The sequence below is a fragment of the Periplaneta americana genome, chromosome 12 (assembly GCF_040183065.1).
Source record: "Periplaneta americana isolate PAMFEO1 chromosome 12, P.americana_PAMFEO1_priV1, whole genome shotgun sequence".
In the NCBI taxonomy this organism is placed as follows: domain Eukaryota; kingdom Metazoa; phylum Arthropoda; class Insecta; order Blattodea; family Blattidae; genus Periplaneta; species Periplaneta americana.
The window spans coordinates 34,897,014-34,921,609 of record NC_091128.1 but is presented as its reverse complement, the minus strand read 5'-3'; the positions used below and the strand labels follow the sequence as shown (position 1 = coordinate 34,921,609).

Genomic DNA, 24,596 nt, shown 5'->3' with positions numbered 1-24,596 from the left:
TTTCTTTTGGCGCATTCAAAACATCGTCGTTGTACTGCATAAACCTTGCACTTGACTAATGGAGTGATTTACTGTATTTAAGAATACAGTCGCGAATTTTACTACCACCATTTGAATTGTCTTTTGTTTGACACAGCTCGGTACAGCCCAGTGACTAGTAGGCCACGAGTAACGTCGACTATCGACATTGCTCTACCGTGCATATTATCCAGTTGTTAGTTACTTATTATAGGCCTACTATACAGGCCTGTTTATGAATAATTTATAACATTCTTACTGCATGTATGATTTGAGGCTTCCTCGGCATTGGTTCGCTAATATGTTTTCGCGGGATATCAGCCGAGTTAAAGCCACTACTGGGATCGTACAATCAAGGAGGTCATAGAGATTAAGCTGGAGAAAAACAACTTTAACAGAGACAGTGGACTACAGCTCAGTCAGGCATGGACACCAGCCTTGGACCAGCTTCGAGGTCACGAAGATCACGGACCAGGAACAGCAACCGATTCCAGCCGGCGGATCAGGACTCGTCGCCCACCAAACATCACACAAGAATCCCGGGAGGGGCGGAGCTTACAAGGAATGATAATTCCCGGCCCCGGATTGGCCGATCCGCCAACCAATCCCGTACCACCTGAGACAGCCTAACATCTATATAATAATAAGAGAAATGCTCGAAGGAGCATTAAGTTTGGTTTACTGCACTGTTTATATTTTGTCTTTGATGAGGTCAGTTAGCGATCCTATTCTATTTCTGCACTCTGAGAAGTGATAGAGTTCACACATTTTTTTCACAGAATTTACACATGCATTTCTCATCAGGTTGGTGGAATCTTGATTTTGACACATTTTGTGGTGGTATCCATGTATTTCGAGTCCAACGATGGCATATCTTTGCGGTTGGTTCGGTTTGGTCCAATCCCTGTATATCATGGCATCTGTGCAGAAGAATTTACTATCGACTCCTCTCTGCTTTGTCGTCCTTTGTGCGATAACTTCGTTGTAGGATTCGTTGGATGGTAAAGCCATTTTCATCCTTAGATCCTCTATAAAGAAGGTTTCTCTAGCAAGTAAGTACATATATCTGTTCGGTGCTAATTTTCCTGCTCCAAGTGCTCTCTTCAGAAATCTGGCCTTGACTTTTTCGATTCTTTCCATATCGCTGATTGATAACTTGTCCCAAATCATTTCTAGTCCATATGTAACTACGGGTGCTATTGTTGTATGGAAGAGTTTCATTGCTGTATCTAGACTTAGTGATGACAATTTCTTGATGGCGAAGATTGCTCTGACTGCTGATGCCATTCCCTCCTGGATGTGTACGTTGAATGAGGATGCTGTGGTCTGAATCGATAGTCCCAGATATCTGAATTTGTTCACTATTTTTAGTGGCTCATTTTCCAACATAAGGTTTGCATTTGCCGGTATCCTGCCTCCTTTCCTAAATACCATCTGGACTGTTTTCTCTTTGTTAATTCTGAATTCACTTTCCTTAGCCCACTGTTCTAGATTGTGTAGCTAACATCTATATAACCTACGACTTTCTGTCTAGACACTACTTCCCTGAAGATGGCTGCAGAGATAGCAGTTGAAAGCTTGGAACATTCCAAAATTTTAACTCGGCATACTTACTGCAGGACATTGCTCACCGAGGTACGAAGGATTACAACTAAAATAATAATAATAATAATAATAATAATAATAATACTAATAATAATAATAATAATAATTATTATTATTATTATTATTATTATTATTATTATTTTTTAACTTTGCTCTAGAGTATGCCATTACGAAAGTTCAGGATAACAAACAGGGTTTGGAATTCAACGGTTACATCAGCTTCTTGTCTATGCGGATGACGTGAATATGTCAGGAGAAAATCCACAAACGAATAGGGAAAACAGGGAAATTTTACTTGAAGCAAGTAAATCCCAAAAAAGACAAAGTATATGATTATGTCTCGTGATCAGAATATTGTACAAAATGGAAACATTTTAATGGAGATTTATCCTTCAAAGAGGTGGAAATATTCAAATATCTTGGAGCAATAGTAATATAAATGACACTCGGGAGGAAATTAAACGCAGAATAAATATAGAAAATGCCTGTTATTATTCGGTTGAGAAGCTTTTGTCATCTAGTATGCTGTCAAAAAATTTGAAAGTTAGAATTTATAAAACAGTTATATTATCGGTTTTTCTGTATGGTTGTGATACTTTGACTCTCACTTTGAGTGGAACAGAGATTAAGGGTGTTTGAGAATAAGGTTCTTACGAAAATATTTGGGGCTAAGAGGGATGAAGTTACAGGAGAATGGAGAAAGTTACACAACGCAGAACTGCATGCATTGTATTCTTCACCTGACAAAATTAGGAACATGAAATCGAGACGTTTTAAATGGACAGGGCATGTAGCACGTATGGGCGAATTCAGAAATGCATATAGTATGTTGGTTGGGACACCAGAGGGAAAAAGATCTTGGAGAGGCCGAGACGTAGATGGAAGGATAATATTAAAATGATCTGAGGGAGGTGGGATATGATGATAGAGACTGGATTAATCTTGCACAGGATAGGGACCGATGGCGGACTTATGTAAGGGCGGCAATGAATCTGCGGGTTCCTTAAAAGCCATTTGTAAGTAAGTAAGTAATAATAATAATGTTTTTAAGAGCAGTGGCAGAATCGTGTACAAAGAATGGAATGGGAAAAATTTCCAAGATTATTCTTAGTATATAGATCAAGGAAGACCAAGACATCAATGGAGGGATTAAGGCCAGCTTTCTTAGATTATTGGTAGTTACAGAGCACATGGTGTGAAACGAAGTTAATGATGATGATGTTCTTAATAGTGATAATGACCTGGTGTAGGTAGTCTATGACTTGTACTTTCATGCAAAATCCAAAGACAAATTCCTCTAAATTATTATGTAATAGGCTATGATGCATCATGAACCTGTTAACCATGCTTTTAAATTATTTTTGTTTACTGCTTATTATGGAGCATGGAATTTTATTATATGTACATGTTTCAGTTAAAATACTCGGGTTTACTAGATTATAGGATATCATTATTGTTTTTATGAGAATTTATGTTGGCTAGATTGTAGAATGGAGTGATGTGATATTATGACGTCACTTGATGACGTCACATTTTGGATGGAAGTGGTTAGGTTGGTAGATATGTAAATTTTGTTCGTAGTTGGTATTCATGAGGTTTGAATGGCATACAGGTTGTGTTTGGATGGTGAGCGTTTTATTTGTTTTTTATAAGGATGGGTTTTGGTTTGCTAGGGTAGTAATTATGTATCGAGGATAATGTTGAATTTATTTATTGTAGATACATGTTTTTATTTTTGTTGGTTTTGTATATATGGGTGTGTGTGTGGATCTGTTCGTTGTTTTTTTTTAATGTTTTTATTTGGGGTTCAAAATTGCGCTCTTATCCAAAATACGATATCATCAATACAAGCGGGGTATCGAGGCTGCAAGCCCTGATGATGATCCGACGTGTAGCACATGATGCAAAAAGCGGGGTATCGGGGCTGGAAGCCCCGATGATGATTTCTGAGGTGATATTTTAGTGACATGAGGTGAATATATGTTTTGAAATTGTTTTGCTGATATTCTATTCTGGATAAGAGGGGGCGCGTTATATTCGAGGATGGGATGTTTGTGTAATTGATTTGGTGATATCGTATTTTGGATAAGAGCGGATGGGTTATATTTCAGAATGGGATGTTGTGATATTGGTTTGCTGATATCCTATTTTGGATAAGAGCGGATGGGCTCTGTTCCAGTATGAGATATCGTGAATTGTTTTGGTGATATCGTATTTTGGATAAGAGTGGATGGGTTATATTCCGTAATGGGATATCGTGAATTGTATTGGTGATATCGTATTTTGGATAAGAGCAGATGGGTTATATATCAGAATGGGATATTGTGATATTGTTTTGCTGATATCCTATTTTGGATAAGAGCGGATGGGCTCTGTTCCAGAATGGGATATCGTGAATTGTTTTGGCGATATCGTATTTTGGATAAGAGCGGATGGGCTCTGTTCCAATATGGGATATCGTGAATTGCTTTGGTGATATCGTATTTTGGATAAGAGCGGTTGGGTTATATTGTAGAATGGGATATCGTCAATTTGTTTTTAAGTTTTTTTGGATAGTTTTATTTATTTATTGTTTTGGTTTACGTTGGCCATGTTGTGACGTCACTGCGTTGTGACGTCATAGTTTGTCCAACTTAACGAAAATTAAGCGATATCCTATAGTAAATTAATCCCAAATACTCTGTGCCAGTCTCATACATATTCGCCTAATAATATTTCCTTTCAATTTTTATCTACTACAACCACAACAAATCCTTCAAGTACAATGTTACTTACCTGATTGCAACAGCTAGCATTTCTGTAGGTTGAATGCAGTTCCTCATTTTAGTGTCCTGATGTTGAAGATTACTCCTTAAGCGGCGATGCAATTCGTCGAAAGATGAAATTGACATGTGAAAATAGTTAAAGAATTTCATTTGATCTTCTCGTAATTCGCTGAATAGTGTGTAAAATGTACGGAATTCATCTCTAATTTGAAGCATAGGTTGAACCCAGTAATTTCTAACACGTCTTCGTTTACGACGACGGTGTAGCAGCCACATTGCAAGGACAGTATTTCGATCCATTGTATTTTACTCCGAACAAAAATATGTACGTTGGTCACTTGAAAAATATGGAACTCGGCAGCCGGGTTGGAAGAAACATGTACTACGAGCTCACTCAGCTTCCCAGCCGGTACAATTTCTTCCAGGCCGGCTGGAAACCGTCTTATATGAAAATATATTTTATTAGAGTTCTGGAACGCCTCATTTTATTTTCACCGAGATTAATATTCAGCACTTCGCACATTACTCCCACAGAGTGCTTAGGTACTTATTCAGAGGTCACAGCATAGTTGATCTCCCAATGAACCAGTGTTGTCAATGCTTGTTAATGAAATTACCCACATTTAATTCTGAAATTACTCAATTTTGCTCCAAAATATCCCCCCGTTCCAAAAATAATTATAAATATAAAAATCAGAAATATAAAATAGATGGGCACCAAATTACATATTAAGTTAAAATTTAAAAACTATTAACTTACCTAAACATAAGTTTCTGGCATTGTACCGTAGCTACCACACATTGCTCCTCATCATGTCTTTAGTTTATATATGGGGAAGGATCAGAGCCTTCTTTAGTTACAAGCCGGGGCATGGGTAGGTTTGGCAACGCAGAGTGGAGGCGGGAGATTTTAGAGTGATATTGTGTTTGCTCATTGCTTTCGTTATACGTAACGCGTATTTTTTCAATATTACTTCATGCACAAAGGTAAGATCAAGATTCAGAGTAGTGATGTAAATTATTACGAGTTCGAAAATAGTGTTTTATTGCAATCAATTAGCTATACTTCAGAATACTGCGTAAGTAGGCTACTTACATACAAAGACTGCCACTTAAAATAATTACAAAAAAAACATGTTTTTATTGATAGTACGAAGGTAAATAAATAAATAAAAAAGATATTCCTTGCACCGAAAATAATAAAATCAATAATGCAATAAAGACGTAAGTTCCTACGCAGTATTCTTAAGTTCCATTCAGTTAACAAATTTGTAGCTAGCAAATTGACAATGTTTTGCGACTTAATGGTGTTTCATCTGTGAGAGGTTTAGGATATATTTTAATATTATCTTCTGCGATTATCTATCGTGTTTTTCTACAAATATTTCAGATGCCTAGAAAGTGCTGTGTGCCTATGTGTCGTAGCAACTACACTTATAATTAAAAAAAAAAAATAAAAACATACTTGTTTTTTTTTATTGATGGTACAAGGGAAAATAAATAAATACTTAAAGAAATGTTACTTGTACCAAAAATAAATAAAATAATGACGTACTTTCGCAATACCCTATTCCAATCAATTAACCATTATGTGGCTAGTAAATTGACAATGTTTTGCCGCTTAATGTTGTTTCACCTCTGACATGAAAGGTGTAGGATATCATATGCATTTTAATTTCATGTGATTGTCGTGCTTTTCTATAAATATTTCAGATGTCCAGGAAGCCAGTTTTAGTTTGAACCTGGCCAGTCACCATAACAATACTGTTATCCTAAATTATTTGTTATAAACTTTTTAAAATATAATTTTAAATAAATATAACTACAGAAATCAAGCTAAGAATGTGAATTATGCAAATAGGCCTAAAATAAAATGTAAACAGAAGAAACTACCGTATTGACATTCCTATTATAATAAAAGTGTGAGGATGTAAATAAGTTAAGCCAAGTAAAACAATCTATGAAAAAATGAAAACACATACCTTCAACATAATACGTAACAAAACGCAACATTATCTATTAAGTACATGTATGTATCAATTAGCGTAAACTCAGTGGACTTTAAATCCTGTAAATACCAAGTGGGTGAATGTAGAGTATCCAACGCCCACTGAACGAATATTTCACTTTTATCACTGCCAATGTTGCGCTATAATCGTATATGCAAGGTAGGCTATAACAAAAACCTAAACTAACCAAACCTAACCTGTCAAAGAAACAACAAGTTATACTAAATTTGTGTAAAATTGGCCTATGTCTCTATAGTGGACGGGACATAAGTGACATTGACCAAACCAACAAAGTGATTATATGCATGTACAAATTATAGATAGTTCTGACGTATAGCAGGCATTCCGAATCTTCAACAAAACTGCAACATTTATGGGATCACAAAACAGCTGTTTACAATGACTTTGAAAACCAACGGCGTAACTTTATTGATATAGCAGGCGAGACCCAACAATTTGACTAGAATTCTGATACACACAAATCACAAATAAGAATATAAAAATGTGGTTATACAATATTTAATAGAATAGTCAATTACTTTGTCATCCATAACCGTAAAAATTCCCAAAGACTGCAACCATTTTATTTTCATTTATTGTCTTGTTTTTTTTTATCACCAACACGCATTTAGTTTATAATACATCAACAATTAACGTTTGGTACGACCGCAAACATAATTCCATCGACACACACTTATATTGTAACATTGGAAATCGGCATTAGCACAAACACGTGTACTGTACGGTCAGCCTCCGGGTGACAGATAATTACAGTGTTGCCGACGTATGGCCCCGGCTTGTAACTAAAGAAGGCTCTGGGAAGGATGCCTCACTTGAGAATTGGTGCCACACCGGCTTTGGCAATGCTTAACAACGAGTTAGAAAGAGAAAGATATAGAGTGGTCATTGCGCCGCCATGTTTGAAGAAAATTGAACGACCGTCGGTAATGAACTTGTGCGACCAAAACAAAGTGTGCTTGGTGATAACTGACATAAGAATCATCAGCTGTCTTAATTTCGTTTGCACAAATCAGTTAAACTGAAGTGGAAAAACCTAGTATTTCGTCAAATACGTGCTAGGAACATAATCTAAACTTATGTACGCTAAATTTAAAACACTTGAGCTATTCCTAGAAGGAATGCTTAAAAGAATAACCTAAACAAAATTGTCATGTAGTATGACAAGAAGTCCTACCAAATATAATGAAGAAAATGTTAATATTCCTAGGTTCTTTTAAATGCGACCTGCAAGATTGCCTATAAAATGAACGAGTATGATTCGGATGAATTTATTAAATTGTTTTCCCAGTCTCTACACGTTGCAAAACTATTTACTGTACCATAAGATATAGAATGAAAGTAGGCCCTATCTGTAGTAAACAACCTTTACCTCCAAGCTTGTAGCGTGGGTGAAACATGACAAAACATGCTTTCAGTTTTTTTGTTACAGTAAAGTATAATTATTATCGAAATGTGAACGTGAAGCCAACAGCCGGCTGGTCTGTCTGAGCCTTTCAAGGGCTGTGGCACCACAGATAATTATAATGTATAATTGAGCACCCACGTACAATAATGGGGTAAGTAATTACGAAATATATTCATACTTACCCCATTATTGCACGTGGGTGCTCAATTATGTTCTTTCATGTCCTTCCAGTCAAAATACTAACAACAGTACGACCTACCCCAGAGTTTTGCGTTATTTTGGATGCGAGTGTCGAAATACAATTTTAATATTTGATTGCTATTACTAGGTTTGAAACGGAATTGTAGCGGTTTTATCCGTATTTAATTTAACTTTATTACTAGTGAACCATTTATTTTATTAATCGTTTGTCTTCGAAATAGGCCTACTTCTTATAAGCTACAGCTCATCGTCTTCTTGTATAAGCAGTAAGGACAGAAGGAGCAGAAATAAAGAATGCCGGTGTCGAAATACAGTTTTAATATTGTATTGCTATTTGTTTTTCACTGGGTCTGAAACGGAATTGTATTGGTTTTATCCGTATTTAGTTCAAGTACATTACCAGTGAACCATTTATTTTGTTTATGCCGGGCGTTGTTACACATTTATGCATGGAAAAAATGCTGCTAATTAACAAAACTATGGACTTAACTTCATAAAATGTACATGAAATATGATATATCAGTTGTATTTTTCCTTTTGACATTGCAGTTATATGCAGTACACACAACAGGCATGTTTTTTCTTCGTTTTTTTGTACTTCTTACCTCCGTTATACAACATTGTAAGCAGACGAATTTTTACAAAGGTGGGCGCTTAGCTCAGATCTGCCGTGTTTCGCGGTGGCACCGCAAAGAGCGCTGTACAGGACAACATGGCCACTCTATAGTCTTCTCTTTCTAACTCGTTGATGCTTATCGCTCTGTGTGAGCCAGTGTTACCAACGAGTTAGAAAGAGAATCTATGTTGCCAATATGGACTACCACACTGCCAGCTGATAGAAGTTAGCAATTGACGTTAAGATGGCTAACGTTAAAACATTAATTGACAATTGACGCGAAGGTAAAAAAAAACAATACAAAAATCGACAGAGAATCAAAGCCGAAAAGTTCCAATATTGACATTGTGTGCACAATAAATGTTGCCAAGAGAGCTATTAAGCACTCGTCACTTGGGAACGGAAGTTTAGCAACTCAACCATCGTTACCATAGCAACAGACCTACCACGCTATGTGACATTCAGTTGTTTTTCCGATCGCAACGCTCCTGTCATGTACTATCTTAAAAAAAAAAAAACAAGTATAGAACAAGATAATGTTCCTATGTCCCTGTTTACACTTGCTCAATGTCGTTTGACTTATAGCGCGGGCTCATGCGCAATACGGATTTCGTTCCTTCCCTTTCGACATCTGCTGGGTAGAAGCTTGTTTCTATTTCTGTGCGACATTTTCGTTGGTGGCCCAGCCGAATTCACGCGACAGGACCCAAACATGGTTCGGAAAAGACAGTAGCAGACAACTTTCAGCTGTTTCTCTGTTTCCGCGCGCTTTGTAGCGTCATGTCTGAGTGGAACAAAAACCAAGTAATGAAATTTGAAAAGGGGGGGGCTCATTTTATCCCAACCTTAACCCTTTAAACATCTCTCTCCTCAAAATACGAGAATACCGGGACGTTACTCGCCAGGTGGAGTGGTGCCTTGGATGACTGGGATGTGCGCAGTGGAAGACTTACAGAATAAATAATATGAATTTATAATAACAAATATAATTAACAAATAATGAAAAACAAATACATAAATGATTCAATGAAAGAAACATACAAATATGAAATTAAATGAAAAGGAACGATATACTAAATTAACCTCAAATATAACAATAAGTTACAGAACCGTCGATACTTTAAACATGGGCCAATATACTTGCAAGTCATAATTCACCCTAATTGACAAATTCCAAATAATAGATTCCTGACCTATAAAAATATCTGCCCACTGGAACATTCTCACAACATGTCCAACAACACATGAGCCTTTAACATGAATGTCCAGCCATTATCACAACTCTCAGTAAATGCCCAATTAGATTTTAAGTTCCCATAAAAATGCAAGAAATACGTTCAAGATATATATTGACTCAATACGCTACAAAGAAATAACCTAATTTGAAACAGTCACACACTTAATAAATATGCACATAATTAATTAAAGTTTGGATCTTAATTAGAATTTACACACAGTAACAATCTCTGTACTATCACGATAAACCTTATGCCCAAGAGAGAGAGAGAGAGAGAGAGAAAGCGAGTAATATACAAAACTACAATAGTTCCGAATTCGCGTACTCATTTAAATACCAAACTGGAATTCAATACACTCAAAATTCATAAATAGAATCGTGTAGAAAGTCATGATAATCAATTTCGAATAGAATGTACTAGAATAACCAAAAGAGCAGTTTGACTGCAGTTTCATTACATACACTATTACGATATAACCAATAAAGGTCATTAATCACCACAATTTCGCCAGACTATCTTGCAACTTCAATAGGAGGTAACTCACCACAACTATAAAACCTCACGCAATCTCTAATACACGAACCAAGACATTATCACTAGCGAATCATTTCCGTATCCAATTCACTAAATATATCGTAAACAAATGTAAGGAAATACCAAAATAACTTCGTAATTTTGACTTAACTACTTCATAATAAAACCAATACAACCTTATACTTCACATCTGAATCCCGGAATGAAGTTAACTGTCCGAGATGTTCTCCAAACAACCTTCCACATCGAGCGTACGTTCCTAAGCAAAGTTAATTATATCACGATTCTCGGAGAAACCTTACACGTCGAACGTAAGTTCCTAAGTGAAGTTTACCAGTCGAAGACGGGCTCCTGAGCGAAGTTTACTAGACGAGCGCGGATTCCTAAGTGACGTTTACTAGACGAGCGCGGGTTCCTGAGTGAAGTTGATCTGCTAGTTAGCATAGCCAAGAAACCTCGGTTCCCTCTCTCTTTTGTTTAAAAAATACTAGCCGGCCAATGGGAATTTAGGTGAGAAAGTAAGAGGAAAAATGGCGCTATCGATGATATACTATTGAAGTGAACTCTGTCGGCAAGATGGTGCATTAGATGGTTAATTGATGCGTCGAGCTCGGCTCAAATTAATCGAGCTTTACGAGCAATGTCCATGCTTATATGACATCTGAAATAAGAACTATCACAATAGGATTTGGAGAGAAAATGAGCTGGAGCTTATTTGTAAAATTTTGGAGTCTATTCGCCCCAATACTATTCCGTCCGACATCAAAACAAAAATAAAGAACATCAGGAGTCAATATTGAAAAAGAAAAAAATTAAATTGACGACTCATTTTAATGCAATAAATATTTCTTGCACAATTTTGTTCCACTTTGAAATCTTTACTGAAAACATGGAATAATCCTTTCTCCTGCCTTCTGGATATCCATTTCCTTTCCCAGAGTCTCTTTGTTTGTTTTTGCTTCTCATTAGTGCAAGCTAACAAAACACTTGAAGCTGCAGAAGCTAAAACAGCTGCTTTCAAATCCATTCTGTTCATTTAGAAGGCTCACCACATCACTCATACGTTGCTCGAGCTCAACAACTAGCCTCGAGTAGCAGATGAGAAATCTACCAAGAGTGAACGGTAATACTACATTTAGCCGACAGAAAGCGCTTCATATAGGACGTTGCTCGACGACTTGCCTGGACGAGAAATCTGCCAAGTGTAAATGGTTATGCTACATATAGCCGACAGAAAGCGCTTGATGTTCCGCGACAAATAGCAAGTGTAAATAGGGACTAATAAATATCACAGTGCAACAGAGTATATCCCGTCTGACGAAACATTGCAGTTTTCAGATGACGGCGCTCGTGTGTCAAAAATGCGATCCTCTCAGTCTCGATGCGTGATGAGTCAGCTGGAGAAATGTTGGTACAGTCTGATAATAAAAACATCAACAGCTGTTATGAACATAATCAAATACAATTACCAATACCATAGTTGAATTTAGTTTTTCTGTCATGTACGGTATATACAGGTACTTTATTCTAGAAGTAGCTGTATCCCCGAGGCAGAGGTTTCAATTTGATCTACACTATCAGTTGAACTGCCTTCGTCTGCTGTATCTATGCTGCTACCTGGCCTATTATAATCCATCTCATCTTCATCACACTCTTCATCACTACTCACAATGCCTATGTTTATTACTACCCTTTCTACGTCCTCTTCCATTAACGCGTCACGACGCCAATATTCGTCCTCGATATGTTTAATAGATTAGCAGCATTTCATTCAGACTTCTTTGCTGATTTCGCTTATTGATTGTGCGGTCATTTTTTCAAAACTGACAGCCTCCAGAATATATCTTTTCCGTCATTAAACTGTATCTTTTTCTTAACAGCATTCAGAAGCTTGCGTAGGGTCGAAATTTCTTTTCTCTTTTCATAAAACTAAAAAAAAAAAAAAGTTCTGCTGATAACATATTTTTTCACAATCAAGTACAAATTTCTTTGGATGTGGACGGCTTTTACCAGGAATTGAAAATTGTCCTCCAATGCGCTTTGCTTCTTCACATCTTTAGCTATAATATATATTGTTCTTTCACTCTTCTCCACCGCCGTTGCTGTTCTTTTCACAACGTTCGTTAATGGAATGATAAGATCTTTCTTTTTCTCTTCTTTACAACATTTTAGCACATTGTATATAATATTTCTGCTTTGCGAGTGTAAGACTTCGCGTGACGAGTGTCTTGGCGGAGATTCCATTCGCTCTTGCATACACACAAACGCGCACGCGCACACGCACACGCATACACACACACGCACACACTCTTCCGATACCGACTAGCAGACTGAACGAACTGAACTGAGGCATTTCCTTACTGCAGAAGTGTGCATAGTACGTCAGAACAGGGTGACGTAATGCAGTATCGATCGCATGTTTATGTTCAAGCTTACTCTACCTGCCGTCTGCAATGATTCTTCAGATGACTTATACTCACCCTCAGATCGGCATAATTATTATTGATGATCCTGTTCACATTCTTCTTCTCCCTCTTATTCTGCAACCAGCAGCCCAGCTATTTTGTTGGCTCTCGAATCCTTGTTGTAGGCTACATATTTTCATTGAACAGTTTCAACATTTCGTCGGTGAATGGATAGTTGTAATAGTTTTTGTTCATGTTGCTCATGTCAAGTTTCACCCGCTCTAGAGACGACACTGTTTTTGCTGATAGTTTATTTCTTTTCTTCGTTTTTATATCACTAACCATTGAAAATATGCGCTCTACGGCTGAATTAAAATGGGACAAAGAAAGGCAAATTTTGGCTAGTTTTCCTCAACTTTTTAACAAAAATTCAGAATTTAAATTGTGACATTCTTCTATTCGCTTCCAAAATTCTAGTGCAGGAAAATTTAGATAAGCCGTTTTCTCTTCAGAAGAAAAGTAATTGGGTAAAAGACTCCATTCATTTAATACTGATTCTTGATTTACTTTTGTTTTATATTTATCAACTAGTGAAGTATGTGTGTTACTAGATCTTTCAACAATCATACTGACACTTAATGCAATTTTTGGATCTATAAAAGTCAAATTACTTATATCTTGTTGAAGGGGCAATCTTTTCAAGGACTCATTGAAAGCTACTTGATAGAACTCCAAACATCGTAATCTGAACTTTTTCTTTGTCATCAGATGGCTTTCTTGTAAAAACATAGGTAATTCTGGGGACATGAAACTTATTTCATATCTGAAAAATAAAAATATTTTGAAAAATATTTAAAAACAATTAGAACAATTGGAAAGGTGTGAAAATCCCTACAATTTGTGTCATTCTGTCAAAAAATCCCTCTATCTCGACCTAAAAATCCCTACGACGAGGGATAAATTCCTCAACCTGGCAACATTGAGTGATCGCAACAGTTCATAACCTGGCAGCCAAATTAATGTGTCACGGCAACCTTGATCTCTATCTCTCTAGAAGTTCATCACTTACGTCAAAAAAATTGGAAGGATTTATAATTCGTGGGAATAAACAGTACCGGTATTTCACTAATACCGAAATAAGTCTACTACATAATTACTAGTGGAACATAGGTATTATTTTTTGAATGCTATATTGAAAGTATTTAGCAGAACGCAATAATTAAATAAAAATTGTAAAATTACCTCTCTTGGTTCACTTGTTCTGACGAATTACCTATACATCTATTCCGCTGTCGTTAAAAATATAAATATCATTGATATGCATTACTCTTTCACTTGAATAACCTTTATTTCATTTCACATTGATTTTTGTTGCGGTTATTGTTTTATTTGTTAGTTTTGGATAGTTTCTCCAGGTGCGTTCTTCAAACTTTCATTTACGACTAATCTCTACATTTTATTTGGCCTTTTTGGAATCGCATTAATGAAGTTAAGGTGCATCTACACGGTTCAACTTTTCTTTAAACTTTATGCTTTCAAGCGATGAATGTAAGATTGTTATTTAATATTAATAAGTTATGTGGGCCATTCTCTGAAAAACGTACAAAATTTAAGAACCTTATGAGATTTATGATAAATGTATAAAAATATTAAGCTGACTGGTGAGACGTCTTTATTAATATAACTTAATACCTCAAGATAACTGACCAAGTTTTTTGAAATTTTGTTACTTAAATATTAGGAATTTTGTGTTTTCAGTTGTCCACGGAGCGGATGTGTGTGTCAACAAACGGTATCTGTCTTCACTGCTGTTGTTATGCAGTCATAGAGATCTGTTTAATATTGTTAAAGGGAAATGTTTCTGTGAGATGGAGGAAGAAACCCAGAAATGGTTAAGAAGTAGTAAATTCGACAAAATTACTGTCATCACAATTATGAAAAGGGAAAAGGTACATAAAGCAAAGTTTAATTATTGGAATAACGGTATTTTTAAACTGTTTCTCCACTGAAAAGTTTAACTATTGTCTTCTTAACTTTCCGTGATTTATGTTTATTATAATTCTCCTGTATTTGTTTGCCAGTAACTTCTGCAAACAACAATTGTCTATATGCTAGATGTTCACTGTTCTTGCGAAACTCAAAATGATAATTGATATTTAACATCCACAAAACAAGATACATTGGTGGAGACAAACTTTGACTCTTAAACATTATGGCTTCCTTTCTTATTAATTCCAGAGATACACATTGAGAGATGCTGCACTCTTTGAACATGTATCGCACTTTCATAGTTGTCATGTAGGGAGATTAGTTTCCTAGGAACAAACTTTTAAATTCTGTAACCCTGTTCAATTTTTGAAACGCCGAAATATTCCTTGGATATGGATTTCTGATACTTTATATTGTTATTATTCGCTGAAACAGTGCATTTTTAAATAAAATTTGACAATCAACAATGCCCAGATTGTTACAAATCGGGTGTGGGTACAGTCCACGGAGGGGACGTTGTTACTGTTTGGATAGCCTAAATATACTGTAAATGAAGACATATTGAGTATCATTTTCCATAATCCTTCGCTTCTTAGTGACTTAATTTAATAATTATTTTAAAAAGTTAACATATTTTTTCCTGTTATTTTTACTAGACAGTGACAATAAATACTACCTTATTCAGAGAATGACCCATATTTACGTAATGAAGATGACATTAAAAACGGCGCACTATGTAGATACAAAATTTTCATGTATCTTAAATAGAATGTGCATTTTAAACTTTATTCTTTCAATATTCTTCCCAGATTGCGTTTGTATGCCAAGGAAAATTGAACCGTGTAGATGCAGCGCGAGCTCTGAAACTGCGGCAGGAATGTGGCTTGGGAACCTGGTAGACTGTAGAGCTCGGACACTTTCGTAAAGCCTTTGAGCGCTAGCCATGTACAGCTTCGTTGCGAGTATAGCGTCATGGCTATCACCATGCCTACATATTAGAAGAAGGCATTGGCCAGGGGGAGTGATATTTGATGCGTACAAAGAAAGATACAAGACATGAAAATAAATAAACATAGAGCAACGTAATTTTCATTATTAAAATAAATAAAATGGCATTAAAGACTTATACATGTTAGTATTTTAAAATGATACCAAAAGTAAAGACGTATGTTAACTTACTAGTTGATCGAATTTCTGATTTAATCCAGTTCCTCTATGCCGCTCACTAAATCCTCTATGTCGGATGTTCTGGATGAAGTGTCGTCTTCGCTGCTACTGCCATTGCTACTGCTACTATCCAAGGTTATTATGAGGCGCTCTATTTCAGTTTTCATTAATTCTTCGGCCTTTATATATTTTTTCTCAACCTTCTGAACGTGACAACACACAGCACTCCATTCACTCTCCCCAATCTCTGCAAATCTCTGTTTACACAGCTCCCACACATCACTGAGTTTAAATGAGACATTGCGTTGTGCTACCCATTGTTTAACATCACCCCATATTTTTTTCAATACCGGTAACTGGACGAGGTCGGTTTTTATTCATGCACGGCATGTTGTAAGAAGCTAAAGCTACACTATCGATTTCCTTTTTTATGGATTTTATGGTAGCTTTTGATACTTTAGTCCCTGCATGGGCACATTCCTGCACCTTTTTCACGGGGATGACAAATCCATTGTTGTCAGCTTCCAATTGCATGACTTGCAATGTAGTTGTTATGACTTCCCGAGTTTGTCCATGAACAGGTGGCATCGTTATAAATTATAATTTAGTCTACTTTAAACATTAAGTAAACAAAACTGATATAAAATAGGCCTACTGAAATAATGTTATGCAGATAATAATATAAATGATAATTATACGTTGTAATAGCTTTTATTTTACTTCACTACCAGACCATCAAGCCTTCACATACAGCTCACGACAGTGACTGACTATTGTGCACACTGAACTGTCACGTGGTTTCCCCTTCTCTAACAGCTGTGATGTCAGATGAGACTCCACCACCAGCCTGCTAGATACACTGAAAAATTTCGCAGAGACGTGTCGAAAGTGTCCGACCTGTACTATACTTGCTCAGTGTTGCCAATTCTTCAAATCAAGTGTCACCAAATAATAGTACAAAAATCACAGAAAATCACCAAAATATAAATTTTATTAATTTTACTTAAATGGAAAATTTTTGTGTTAGTGTATATAAATAAAAGATAGGTCCTATTATTCATAAATTATAACCTTATCTTAAGACTTACAACATTTCCTGTTCTCCCTCCTCTTCAAAGAAAATATGCTCCTCTCAAGAAGTTGTCGCCAAGGGGCGTATATGTCTGTGGTACCAGTTTGTTTAATCAGTGGCGAAGCGCAACAAAAAAGTATGGGTAGACGCAAAATATCTAAATCATTCTGAGAACAAGAATATCTTTTCCCTTAAAGCATTAGTGACAGACTGAATCAAATAGTTCTGAATATCTGGAGATGTGCTTTTAAAAACAGAACTGCTCTCAAGTAGGTCTTTCATGGAAGGCTTCTTTTATTGGCATTATGTATGGTTTCTAAGTAACTATATATGTATAAATCCCACAAGGGTAGCTGCCCTTCAGTAGGGGTTGCCAAAAAGACACAGCATACTAAACAAATAAAATAAAAATAAACATTTGTGTTATGATTATTACTCTTGGGAAAGTACATTTATTCAATAATTATTAGTAATCGGATAGAATATAAAGAAATTTAGGTGTATATATGAACAGAATATTCCATTACGTCTAAAGCAATAATTTTCAAAATTTTTAAAGAAATTCCAAAAGACTTAAAACATTCAACTGAGAATTTTGGAATTGTTCCCCTTCTCTGAACAATAATCTAAATACTTCAATGCGTCCTTGTATATGATAATAATCCCTAAAGTATTCAATTCTAGGATCATAGATGGCCTTCTTTTCTTCATGTACTGCTATGGGTTGGTCAACTGCAGTTTCAAAGCGCACAGTGGGATCGATGATAATTGCTGTGTCATTTCCTCTATCTTCTTGATTTCCTCTAAAGCTTAATTTATTCTTGCTGTCTGAGGTGTCATACTACATCAACAATGTAACCAAATATTCTCTATTCCATGTCACATTTTCATTATGTCTAACACTTTCTAAGCACTTTCCACCAGTGTTCTGTTGTTTCTTCCCAACATGTGGAAAATTTCTGTATTTGAAACACCTAAAATCAAACTGCACTTTCTCCTGATCATGAAATATGAGATTAAGACATGTTTCAGTGCAGAATTTTGCAGGGAATGTGATAAACTGCACGTTAGGAGTGAAACTGGAATTCATTTTAACTTTAGTAGTAAAATCACCATTTGAACTCTGATTGCACTAGTTTTTCGTCTTTTCTGACAAATCAGATTTTTTAATAAAGTGAAGTTTGATTATAGGCGACTCGTTAATATTTTTTTCTCCCTGCATACTTTATAGCTTTTGCTTCAAAGTTTTTTTTACTGTAGAAATACCGGTATGACTCCAAGGTTCTTTACCTGCTCAGAACCACATAACCACCTATATTTAGAATACCAAGTACTTTTACATTCTATAGTCACATTTCCGTCTTTCTGAGACAAATTTAATTGAAGACTGACTATTTATTTTAGACTTAAGTTCAGCTTCTGCTCAAATGGTAAAGATAACAAAGAATTACTTTTAAGGAAACTAACAGAATCAAAAGTCACATTTTTCACGCTGATCAAAATCTGATCACTTTCCTTGCTTGATAGAAACTGCAGCAAAAGAAACAACACTCACAGGAAGGAAACACTGTCGTATTTCTGCACTGTATAAACTGAGGTAGACATATGTAGTCAACTGTGTGCAGGCTGCTTTATGTTTGGTGTGAGGGAAGAAAGAGATCCTGTGAGCATACATTCTTAAAGTGCAGCCAGAAAGGGTACCCTGGTGCAGCTACGAGAGACGGATAAATTGTGTTCTGTCTACCTCACATGCAGTATCCACAATGGCTGTAGGAAATTTATTTCTGAGATGTCTAAAGTAGATTATGCAGAACTTCATTAACTTGATCAGAAGTTAAAAGAAATCTGTTTAGAAACTTAAAAAGAACATATATGAAAATTATAATAAGTTTCACTGAGACACGATTAATTAAAATGTGTCTCAGTGAAACTTAACAGCAGAGTTCGTATAGGTCAGTTTCTGTCAGATGCGTTTCCAATTCACTGCGGGCTAAAGCAAGGAGATGCACTATCACCTTTACTTTTTAACTTTGCTCTAGAGTATGCCATTAGGAAAGTCCAGGATAACAGAGAGGGCTTGGAATTGAACGGGTTACATCAGCTTCTTGTCTATGCGGATGACGTGAATATGTTAGGAGAAAATCCACAAACAATTAGGGAAAACACGGGAATTTTACTGGAAGCAAGTAAAGAGATAGGTTTGGAAGTAAATTCCGAAAAGACAAAGTATATGATTATGTCTCGTGACCAGAATATTGTACGAAATGGAAATATAAAAATTGGAAATTTATCTTTTGAAGAGGTGGAGAAGTTCAAATATCTTGGAGCAACAGTAACAAATATAAATGATATTCGGGAGGAAATTAAACACAGAATAAATATGGGAAATTCCTGTTATTATTCGGTTGAGAAGCTTTTATCATCCAGTCTGCTGTCAAAAAATCTGAAAGTTAGAATTTATAAAACAGTTATATTACCAGTTGTTCTTTATGGTTGTGAAACTTGGACTCTCACTTTGAGAGAGGAACATAGGTTAAGGGTGTTTGAGAATAAGGTGCTAAGAGGGATGAAGTTACAGGAGAATGGAGAAAGTTACACAACACAGAACTGCATGCATTGTATTCTTCACCTGACATAATTAGGAACATTAAATCCAGACGTTTGAGATGGGCAGGACATGTAGCACGTATGGGCGAATCCAGAAATGCATATAGAGTGTTAGTTGGGAGGCCGGAGGGAAAAAGACCTTTGGGAAGGCCGAGACGTAGATGGGAGGATAATATTAAAATGGATTTGAGGGAGGTGGGATATGATGATAGAGACTGGATTAATCTTGCTCAGGATAGGGCCCAATGGCGGGCTTATGTGAGGGCAGCAGTGAACCTCCGGGTTCCTTAAAAGCCAGTAAGTAAGTAAGTAAGTAAGTATGAATTATTTCATGACTTCCGGGTAGACGATGTCTACCCTTCTCCCGTGATGCTGCGCCACTATGTTTAATTACATCTTCCAGTAAACTACAGCTATGGCAACATTTGCTGTCATTTGCATGAAGTGTTTCAGTTTTCATTCCATTTTGAAAATTAGATTTGGTCAAATTCACACACTGAACACATGTTGAACATCGGCATTTAATTATGGAAAAGTTAGAAATGAGAAAGCAAGTCTGTAGGAATTTTCACAAACAGTAACACTGAACTCGAAATTGCACTTCTTTATGAAGTAGTGTAACTTAAGATTTTAAAGGAGTCGTTGTGCAGCTAAAAGTTCTGACAACTGATCAACAAAGCGAACTGCTAATGAAACAGAACAACGATGCGTGACTTCTGTAGCTCTTGAAATGCTAAGTGATGCCATACTTTTCCTAATCAATTAAGATTTGAGGTTAATTAAATGAAAAACCAGAATAAATCAGATATTAATTTTGTGTGTTCAATTTACCAGATTTTTCTCCAGACTTACTTTAAAATCACCAAAATTTCGACATGTCGCTAAGTGACATTTTTTGGCACCAAATGGATTCCCAAAAACACCAAATCTGGTGACAAAATCACCAACTTGTCAACACTGTACTTGCTGAGTGATGTTCCCCCACTCCCTACTTCCTCGTGCAGTGCGGTTTCAGAGCCTGTTTTTATTCCAAAATGTGGCCAGATAACAGGCTGTTCTTGGAACTACAACCCTACATTGCCAATTTGAACGACCTTGCTGTGAGCTGATGCGCGCTACCTGCTGACATTAAAACGTTAATTGACAATAGACCGAAGGTATAACAAAAATACAAAGTCGACAGACAATGAAACACGAAACATATTAGTAGTTGACATTGTGTATACAACAAATGGGGCCAAGAGAGCTATTAAGCACTCACCACACGAGGATTGTAACTCTTGCAACTTAATGTTGTTACCAATGAGCTATTAGCATATAATATAGTCAGAGATGCATGCCGCATTATCTTCTGGCCTAGTTACCTCATGAGTGATGCCTTATTGGTGTCAGTTATGAGGTTCAAACCTGTTTTCGGACAGTTGACTAAAGAACAACAAGCTACATGGAAGCCACACATTTCCCACACCCTAAGACTCATTTGGGCAATGGAGAAAGAAGAGGTTTGTAAGCTGTGGAGAGTCCAGCAAACATCAATAAGTGGCGTGACAGAAATGTGTACTTCTTTGGTCGTCTTCCCTCCTCCTCTCCTATAGCTTTTATGTCTGCCGTTGGATCTGATAATATGATAGCTTTTTGAAATTTATTTAATCTGTATAAGATATATAAATAATAGCAGCTTCTCCTTCAAAATTTATTGCATAGGCCTATTCTCCTACAGACTGGTAAAATGAAAAGAGAAGATATTTTCTTCCATCTCCTGCTCCTCTCGAATGTATCACCTGTATAAATTTGTAAGCGCTCCTTATGTGGGTGTCTTGTGTCAATTGTTTGTATTGCCATAGTCTTCAAACTAGAAACTAGTTCATCCGTTTCATATTTTATATCATCATCCATGATGGACAAACTGTGTTCTATATGAATGGTATTCAGTGGGTTGCATTTTATTAGTAAATTGCCTTTTCTTTGAGGAATATGGAACTCTTTTTTTTAAATTCCTGTATTAACTTTATAAAACTTACCTGTATTTTTAATTTATCCACAGTTTGATTATTATACCAATTATTTCCTTTATATGGCAATCTAATTAATTAGTGCTTGTTCTTTCAATGAAATTCCTCAATTATATTGCGAGTATTCGTTATAATCTAGCAATGATTGGAGCTGTTTTTACTACTTCAGTAATTAATCTTAAGCCTGTTAGGGCCTGATTCTGAAATAAATTTAGTTTATCAAAATAGTTTTGAGTTATGTTGTCAATACTTCTCCGCAATATTGGATAATTACTTTGGCACACATTTTATATGTTGTATTGAGACAAGTTCTCTCTTGTGCATCCCCACTTTTTTTCCTGCCAGTCGCTTTAGTTAAGTGAAAGTTTTCTTGCTCCGTTTTTTGTAATTTTATGTATGTGATTCTTCCATGATAGTGTATCACAAAAAATAACTCCAAGATATTCTGCTGCTTTAATCCTTGACAGGCTTTGATTGCATAATATTGTGAAGTTGTGTTTACCTCTTTTTTTGTCAAGTGAGAAAATTTCATACCAGTATGTCATTTTATCAGTGTTTATGTTCATTAAATTTTCTACAAACCAAGTTTTTAGTTCTGTTAGTGAATTTTGGGCAGTAGTTTTTAACTGGGCATTTAGGCTAGTTTTTCCTGATTTAAAAATCCACATGACTAAATCATCATGCAGATTACTTTCTTAGGATAGGTAAACTTCATATAATAAGATTCTGTTAGCACTGTTACGTAGTTTTATTGATGTATGCGTGTGTTTATGTACGAGAGAGAAAAAAAGGAGATTGTTTTAAGTTATGCCCTATTATAATTTGTAGCAGATCTACAGTTCAAGCCCTATACAACTCGGTCCAAAATATCGCAGATATGGATGTAACACTGTAAGAAACGCGCCCCCTCGAAAATACCTTATTAAATGATCATTTATCATATTCCGATATACCACGGTATATTCTGTAACTGTACCACGGTCAAGCTATAATGGAGGGAGGAGGTAAATTATGTCCCCCTAGGGTTTTGCTTCCCCCCCCCCCCCCCAAGGAAACAGTTCTTTCTCCACCTATGATCATCAGCAAACCCTTTTTCAGGATTTTAGGGAGGCCATTGATGTAAACTTGATTAAAGTTGTAGGTTACTAAGAACTGATTCGTGTGTTAAACCTCTGTATTATTGTCTGTATTGGAAAGTAAAATTATTAACTTTTGTGGCGCAAAATATTTGTGTTATGAATTCTGAAAACCAACAAAACATACGAGTGTTATCCTTTATGCCCATTTTATGTAATTTATGTAACAAGTTACATATCCATATGAAGTCATAAGCCACCTGGAAGTCTGTAAAGATAAACAAAACATCCTCTACTATGTTGAAAAAATTTGTAATTTTGTGACAGAAACGAATGATTTGTTCATTTGTGGAAGGAAACTCCCTAAATCCAGCTTGGCATGGGGAGAGAGGATTCTGGGATTCTAAGTATCAGTGAAGTCGGTTTGAAGCTATTACACTGGAAAGTTTGTGACACCAATAAGGCGACTAGGCCAGGAGATAATGGGGCAGATAATGTTTATGTATAGCATTAGTTTAGGTCATGTCTCAAAGTTTCAGAAAAATGTATTCTACCCACTCTTAACATCTCATAGTCTGCAAATGAATGTCAGTTTCTTAATCATCCCTATCAGTTGTGATGGATGCGATCAAGATGGAAGCTGAGGTCGACCAATTGGCTACACAGACAAATCATAATGCCAATATAGTAGAGAGGTCTATATCAGAGGTAAGGTAAAACTTATTACTACGTCTTATTTTTGTGCGTGATATGTATAAGTTATAAGTAGGCCTACCAGGTGACAAATATTACTAAAAGCTAAATGCTCAACTGTTGTACACACAGCATAGCAGAAAGTGTAACTGCAGTTTGGCAAATTCATGGTGAACTAAAATCAATCTCAATGTTACTAAATGAGAAAATATTTTCATAAAACTTCTTAAACGAGTTATGCCTATCATGTTACCTAAAATTAAAGTTTCTAGGAATAAGTTTAATGTGATCGGCTCAGTTGCATTATTTCACTTTGTTTGCATGTATCGGTGAAGTTTTTTTTGAGTGTGTGCGGTTTTTTACTTGGTTATTTAACGACGCTGTATCAGCTACTGAGTTATCTACATAGTGTTGATGGAATTGGTGTTAGCACATGGTATTTGCCTAGCTGAGGCCGAGGATTCGCCATAGATTACCTGACATTTGCCTTATGGTTGGGGGAAACCTCGGAAAAAATGCAACCAGATAATCAGCCCAAGTGGGAATCGAATCCATGCCCGAGCTACCACCTGAGCTATGCTGATGGCTGTCATTGAAGTACAGAGCCTTCAAATATCTAGACGTTTATCCGTAAATGTACGGCAGTGCATGGAAGCTGGAAGCACGCTGTTTGCCGACAGAATCTGATGTTCATAGCCCCTTAAGTCACCCACGTAGATTGCTCATGCAAATTACAACTACAATACCTACCTTTGTCTTATAAAAAATTGGAAATTATGTCCTTGTGCCACTACACATCTCTCAAACCTTTTATGAAAATTTGCATGAACACTCATTCGTTCTGAAATTGCTGCAGTTTTCCTTCCAATGTTATCTTTCAGTTCGTATAATAAGCAGTGCACGAATTAACGGGGAGGATGGGGGGGATTCTCCCCCCCCATTGGAAAGTTATCCCCCTCTCATAAACTCATATTAACATCGCTACCAAGGATAACTTCTATCCCCCCTCACAAAAATAATTGTTTTAATACGAGTATATGTACTTTATAAAGTAAGCAAAGGAAATAATAATATTGATGTATTATCATCACCGACAAGCTGACAACAATCAATAACTTAAGAATTACACATCTTATCTTAAGTCTGCTCTTGGATACAATTAT

General features: G+C 36.1%; 2 protein-coding genes across 6 annotated transcripts in view; one reads left to right on the top strand and one right to left on the bottom strand.

The window, feature by feature from the left end:
* LOC138710229 (host cell factor 1-like) overlaps positions 1-5,230 on the bottom strand; it is a 150,324-nt gene extending 145,094 nt beyond the window's left edge. Inside the window, exon 1 of one of the 2 annotated variants that reach the window (XM_069840904.1) lies at positions 5,149-5,230. The gene's annotated coding sequence lies outside the window, so the exon portion shown is untranslated. Of the gene's footprint in view, positions 1-4,398; positions 4,963-5,148 lie in introns of those variants that run through there. The other variant, XM_069840903.1, reaches the window with a different exon arrangement.
* An 8,633-nt stretch (positions 5,231-13,863) lies between these two features.
* The window catches only part of LOC138710233 (uncharacterized), a 28,488-nt gene continuing 17,755 nt past the window's right edge, over positions 13,864-24,596 (top strand). The window contains exons 1-2 of one of the 4 annotated variants that reach the window (XM_069840916.1): positions 13,864-13,987; positions 23,354-23,448. In XM_069840916.1, coding sequence (XP_069697017.1) covers positions 23,359-23,448 — 90 coding nt within the window. In that variant the 5' untranslated portion in view covers positions 13,864-13,987; positions 23,354-23,358. Of the gene's footprint in view, positions 13,988-14,199; positions 14,233-23,273; positions 23,449-24,596 lie in introns of those variants that run through there. The other 3 variants (XM_069840914.1, XM_069840913.1, XM_069840915.1) reach the window with 3 other exon arrangements.